General features: G+C 54.9%; 1 protein-coding gene across 1 annotated transcript in view; it reads right to left on the bottom strand.

The window, feature by feature from the left end:
* Nucleotides 1–2261: 2261 nt before the first annotated feature.
* The window catches only part of LOC127394188 (nuclear receptor ROR-beta-like), a 21168-nt gene continuing 16738 nt past the window's right edge, over nt 2262–6691 (bottom strand). Inside the window, exon 10 of the mRNA XM_051640020.1 lies at nt 2262–6579. Within this exon, the coding sequence (XP_051495980.1) occupies nt 6418–6579 (162 nt within the window). The 3' untranslated portion in view covers nt 2262–6417. The remainder of the gene's footprint in view (nt 6580–6691) is intronic.

Genomic DNA, 6691 nt, shown 5'->3' with positions numbered 1-6691 from the left:
GGAGCGGGGCTGGGTGAGGCTCAGCCCTCTGTCCCGGCCTCCGGAATCACGGAGGCGTTTTGGGTTGGAAAAGACCTTTAAGATGATAAAAGTCCAACTGTTCCCCCAGCCCTGCCAAGGCCACCACTGCCCCGTGTCCCTCAGCACCACATCTACAGGGCTTGGAAACCCCTCCAGGGATGGGGACTCCCCCCCTGCCCTGGGCAGCCTGGGCCAGGGCCTGACAACCCTTTTTATGAATAAATTGTTCCCAAGATCCAACCTAAACCTCCCCTGGCACAACCTGAGGCCGTTTCTCATGTCCTATCACCTGGGAGAAGAGACTGACCCCCCCCCTGCTCACTCTAACCTCCTTTCTGCCCCATCCCTGGCAGTGTTGAAGGGCAGGTTGGATGGGGCTTGGAGCAGCCTGGGCTGGTGGGAGGTGTCCCTGCCCATGCAGGGGGTTGGATCTAGATGATCTTTCAGGTCCCTTCCCACCCAAACCTGTCTGGGAATTCTATGAACTGCCCCCCCGTGCTCTGCAGAGCTTCCCTCCAGCTCAGGCTGGGTTCATGGCTCCAGGAGGCTGCAGGATTTCCCAGCTGGGCAGATGTGTTTTTGCAGAGGAGGGTCATGCCTCCCGTCTCTTTCCATCCAGGAGCATCCCAGGGAATATTGTAGCAACAAACCAGCAGAGGTCCCTCCGCCCCAGTCAATCCAGTGCTACTGGGCACCTTCGACCACCAGTAGGAGCAGGGAAGTGATCGCTGAGGGAAAACGGGGGGGGGGGGACAGAGCCAAGGGATGGGGACACCGGCCATCCTGCTCCCCACCGTGCCCTGTGTGGGACCGACACGCAGGGCCACCCCTCCCTGCCACCTCCTGCTGCAGGGGGTTGGGTTTTCGTGGTCCCTTCACCCCCCCCCCAGGCCCACAGACCTGGCTGCCCCCCCCCCAGCGACCCCCTGGAGCCCAGAGGGAAGTTCTCATACACACGTTTTGTTTGCAGAGCAGCTCTTTGCAAAGCTGGATCCCGGGCTTGAATTTCTCTCTTTTTTTTTTTTCCTAAAAGCAATGAAGAAACTTTTATTTGGTTGGTTTTGGGTGGGGGGAGGGGGAAGAAAAGACACCTTTTAAAAGACCTGAAACCCAAAGCCCGGTGCCAGAGTGTGGCAGGTTGGAAGGGCTGTGGGCTGCTGCCCCCCCCCCCACTGCTGTCCCTGCAGTCCTGGAGCCCAGCTCTGCTTCCTCCTTGTTCCCACTGGATAATAAACCTTCCCCACAGAGTCACAGCGTGTCAGGGGTTGGAAGGGACCCCCAAAGATCATCCAGGCCAACCCCCCTGCCAGAGCAGGACCAAAACCAGGGCAGGTCACTCAGAAAGGCATCCAGACAGGTCTGGAAAGTCTCCAGAGAAGGAGACTCCACAGCCTCTCTGGGCAGCCTGTCCCAGGGCTCTGTCACCCTCACAGCAAAGAAGTTCTTCCTCATCTTGAGCTGGAACTTCCTGGGCTCCAGTTTGAATCCATTGCCCCTCGTCCTGTCCCAGGGCACAAGTGACAAGAGCTTGTCCTGCCTTCTTGCTGCCCTCATGGATTGATAGACATTCATGAGATGCCCCCTCAGGCTTCTCCTCTCCAGACTGAACAGCCCCAGGTCTCTCAGCCTTTCCTCCTCAGGCAGGTGTTCCAGTCCCTTCATCATCCTCGTGGCTTCCCTTGGCCTCTCCCCAGTAGATCCCTGTCCCTCTGGAACTGGGGAGCCCAGAACTGGACTCAACACTCCAAGTGAGGTCTCACCAGGGCCGAGCAGAGGGGGATGAGAACCTCCCTGACCTGCTGGACACACTCCTCCTGATGCACCCCAAGCTACCACTGGCCTTCCTGGCCACAAGGGCACATTGTTGTCCCATGGAGAACTTGTCCACCAGGACTCCAAGGTCCTTCTCCATGGAGCTGCTCTCCAGCAGGTCACCTCCTGGCCTGAACTGGTGCATTTTGTTGCTCCTCCCCAGGTGCAGGACTCTGCCCTTGCTCTTGTTGAACCTCATGAGGTTCCTCTTTGCCCAGCTCTCCAGCCTGCCCCAACCTTGCTGAATGGCTGCAAATTCGGTGCAAAACACCCACAGACCTGCAGGACACACCTCGGGGGGGGGAAAAAAACCCACCAAGCTTTTCATCCATCCATTATATTACTTTTTATTTAACGTCATGAAAAATTCAGCCAACTTTTTTGTCCCTAAATAAACATTTCTCCCTCCCCTGCCCTCCCTTCCTCAGCTGACTGGTCCGAAAGAGGAAATTTTATTTAGTCATTTTCTTTGCTTTTTAAAAAAATAGAAATTACAATCTTACAAGACAGGACATTCCATGAGAACAGAAGCATCTCCCTAAATCTAAAAAGGAAACAAACAAAAAAAAACCATCTGCAGGAAACCTGTTGGTATCTACAGGTAGGGGTGTGTGGAGGGTGGTAAATGGGAAAAAAAAAACCACCCCATGTTTCCCATTTCTTCCTTTCATTCATAGAGATAAAAAATAACATAAAACCGACTGGAACTTTATATATTTTTCTCTGTTTTGCACCAACATTCACAAGAATATATTATATATATATATATATATATATTTTATCCGTTTTTTTTATACACAGTGTCAGGGTTCTGGAGGTGGAAATGCACACTCAGCTAAACTGCCCGAGCAAACAAACAAACAAACAAACAAACACAAAGTGAATCTTCATCTGGAAAAGAGGAATCGTGGTTGAGCTCGCCCTGCTCCAGGGAACTGCTGCCCAGGGCTGCTGGAAACCCCCAGGTGGTAAAACACCCCGTGGTGGCCAGTGGGACAGAGCTGTCCCCAAGACACTGAGGACCCAGCACCGAAGAGAGTCGGGGCTCTCAGGGCTCCCGTGGGTCTTCTCCAGTGGCCACACGTGGTTGCAGTGCAGGGGGGAGCCCAAATCTCCCTTTTTCAGGTATTTCTACCCAGGCTTTTTTCCTTCCCCTTTCTCCCTCAGCTGCCTGGCTCTGCTCAGCTGCCACCTCTTGGTGGCACAGAGGGACAAAGTGTTCCAGGTCAGGTTGGATGGGGCTTGGAGCAACCATGGGCTGGTGGGAGGTGTCCCTGCAGGGGGGGTTGGATCTAGATGATCTTGAAGTTCCCTTCCAACCCAAACCATCCCACGATTCTGTGATCCCGAGGGACCTTGGCACTGCCACCACGTCCCCAAGGCAGAGGCTGCAGGCAGCAGGGGTCACCATGCCCCTGCCATCCCCGGGACACGGGCCACCCCTCCTGGGTGAGAAATCATCAAATCAACATTTAATCACTGGGTTTCTCTCCCAAGAAATCATTGAGTCGGTTCCTTTGCAAAGAGAACTGAGAAGTGCAGGTTCCCGCGGCCGGGCAGGTTGAGTGGCGGGTGTTGGACGCTTCCAGGCTTCCTTGGGTTTCCTTGGATTGCTCCAAACCCACCATCTCTCCCCCCAGAGATGGACAGGGTGTCAGAAGCTGGAAAAACTCAGCGGGAGGGCTGAGGCTGGTCCTGGTTTAAGGTGCTTTCTTGGGTTCTTGGCCAGATGAAATGGAAACGGTGCCGTCGCCCGTTGGTGCCCGTTGGCTGGTGAACACCAAGGATGTAAAGAAGGGTGTGTGCTTTTTTTTTTCCCAAAAAAAAAAAAAAAACCCACTTCAACCTCCCACCCCCGTGGCTGTTTCCTCTGAGTCCTGCAGGAGGGGAAGGCAGGACCTTCCTTTCCATCTGCAAAGCACAAGAGCTTCTTCCCCGACGCGAGGGGCCGGGAAGCGAACGGTGCCGGTTGGGAATGATTCTTCCAAAAAAAAAACCAAAAGGAAAAAAAAAAAAAAGAGGGGGAAAAAAAAAAAAGGCACAACCCTCTAGACCAAAACCAAACAAACCAAAACAAAAAGGCAGGTCCTGACTTCTTGCTTCTCTCAAAGCTTTAGGATCTGAGAGGGAAGGAAACGAGCACGGCGCGTCCCGGCCCCGGCGAACGCCGCGCCGGAGCACGACACCTTGGCACTCAACGTGACGTGGGGAGGGTTCAGCAGCCTTCACTGGACACCTGGGCTCTGCCACCAGCTGGGACAGGAAGAAGGCTTGAAGACCTCCAGTGGGCTCCCAGGGGCCATTCAGGTGGTGGCCAGCAAAAGCAGAGAGCACCCGGCCCGCGCGGGGAACGGCACGGGGCTTGGCGGGCTTGGAGGTCTTTTCCAACCTTGATGGTTCTAGGATTCAAGTTTTTCTCTGCCTGATGCTGAAGTAGAAATCCCATTGGCTTCCTGGTGAGTCTTCCCTGCTCACGGGTGGTCCATGGTCTGCCCGAGGAGGTCTTTTAATCGAAAGCATGAATATCCCCTACCATCGTGAAGAAAGCTTCTTCTTTAGCTTAAGAGGGGGCAATTATGGAACTGAAGGTCTTTGGCTCATGCTCAGGGATGGTCTGAGCTGCCAGAAGATGGGGTTGGACACCCAAGAAACCAGCACGAGGAGGGAATGGGCTGGGGATTTTAGCCCTTTGTCAGCAGAAACTGGGGCTGCCTCAGGGGGGAGGTTTTTCCCGTGTAGATTTTGGCATTTGCTGCAGGAGGAGCAGGAATAGGGAAGGGAAAAACCATCTGCAGAACCTGGCCACAGAGTCCCTCCAGCAGCCCTGCTGGCTGGGCCATCACAGCATCACCCCACAAATCCATCCCTTCTTCACCTTTGGAGCCTCCTGAGCTCAGAGCAGCAGCTCCTGACCCCCCCCCCCACGACTTCCCAGGGAAGGAATAAGGACCTTTAACTTTCCCTTGACCCCAACGAGCAGTTTCTCCCCCTAAAAAGCTCCCAGGCCCTGCTAAATAGAGAACAAACCCCGAAACAACAACTCTAAAGAGCTCCTTGCCTTGGGGGGGAAACCTGGGTCCAACTCAACCTGCTCCAGGAAGTCCTGGGGTGGGAAGAGGGGACCAGGCATCAGGATGGGCTGGGTGGAGGAAAGGCCACAGAACCTCCTCTGGGTGCTGAGCCACGGGGTTGTTTTAACCAGCGTGATAAGAAAATACACGTGACAGCACCCAGAGAGCCACAGCCTGCCAGGGTGTGGGGACAGGAACCCAGGTCTGGTATCTACATCCATCATGGAGCAGCCAGGAGCTGGGATTTGGCCACAGCTACAGGGATGAAGTCCCTCTTCAAGATGTGCCTGGAATGTGGGGAGGTGACACGAGGAGGGTGGACCTGCCCAATGGGCTCTAGAAAGGTTGGCCAGCTGGGTGGGGACTTGTCTGGGCAGTTAAGAAGATGCCCTGATGGAGGGCATGGAGACCCTGCAAAGCTTCTCCCATGCATGCTGGGCATCCTTTCCCTCAAGCCAGCCTCCTCCATGGGGACATCCTGTGCTGAATCCCAACCCCAGCCACAGCTGGGTCTTGGCCAAGCTCCTCAGGTCACCCCATGCCCCAGGGAGAGAAGGAACGAGGAAAGGCTGAGAGACCTGGGGCTGTTTTAGTCTTGAGAAGCCTAAGAGGGGACCTGGTTAATGTCTGTAAATCTCTGCAGGGTGGGTGTCAGGAATGGGTCAGTCTCTGTTCAGTGGTGCCTGGGACAGGACGAGGGGAAACGGCACCAAGTGACAACACAGGAAGTTCCAGCTCAAGATGAGGAAGAACTTCTTTGCTGTGAGGGTGACAGAGCCCTGGGACAGGCTGCCCAGAGAGGCTGTGGAGTCTCCTTCTCTGGAGACTTTCCAGACCTGTCTGGATGCCTTTCTGAGTGACCTGCCCTGGTTTTGGTCCTGCTCTGGCAGGGGGGTTGGCCTGGATGATCTTTGGAGGTCCCTTCCAACCCCTGTGACTCGATGACTCTAGGAACAAAACAAACCCTCTGCCTTCCCCCTCTCCTTGGCTGCAGCTGCCCCGGGCTCCCCCCGAGCCTGCGTCGCCCCTTCCTCTCCCCCTTGCGTTTGGGTGGGGGAAAAAAATAAGAAGATTGAAATAAAGTGGGGGAAAAAAAAAAACAAAAAGAAGGATCCCAAGGAAAACCCCGAGCTGGAGAGGGCAGCCAGGCTGGTGGGCAAGCTCCCTGGGCAGCGTGTGCGTGGTGGCTCCTCCCCGTCCCTTTTCCCACCACCGGGAACGTTTCCTCTTCCCGGCGGAGATTTCACATTCATTTCACGGGTCGTGGCAAAGTCCTTTTGCTTTTTGTTTTGTTTTCCTTCAAGGTGCTTTACATTCAAAGAGCTCTTGCAATCCTAGAGCGAGGAGACGGGGCCGGGGAGGTGACCCCCCAAGCCCTCCCCACCCCTCAGGTTCTCTTGGGTTTGACTCTTGGATTTAAATAAATTGCCCCAAAGCTTGGAAGTTTAGTTCGTCTCCACATTTTTTTTTTGGGGGGGGGGGGAACTCGGAGGGAGGTGGTGGTTTCCCAACCTTAGCTCTCCCGGGGGTCACTGTACTGAAGCTCTGAGTTGAAAACCTCCTTATAGAGGGGTGGGAAGTTCATGGCGGTCTCTGGGTGCAGGAGACGGAAAAATTCCAGCTTGTCCAAGTGGAGGTTGCAAATGGTCTTCATCAAGGGCAGCTTGGAAACCATCTGTTGGGAAAAGAGGAGCTGGTGACCACCAGGTTCCCAGCTAGCACCCCTCAGGCCACAGTTCCCCTCCTTTGGGGACGAGCAGGTGGGTTTGGGGACAGCTGTCTCTGCC

This window comes from Apus apus, chromosome 24 (assembly GCF_020740795.1).
Source record: "Apus apus isolate bApuApu2 chromosome 24, bApuApu2.pri.cur, whole genome shotgun sequence".
NCBI classification, from domain to species: Eukaryota; Metazoa; Chordata; class Aves; order Apodiformes; family Apodidae; genus Apus; species Apus apus.
Note: the sequence above shows the minus strand (reverse complement) of the source record. Positions and strands in the feature narration are given on the sequence as shown.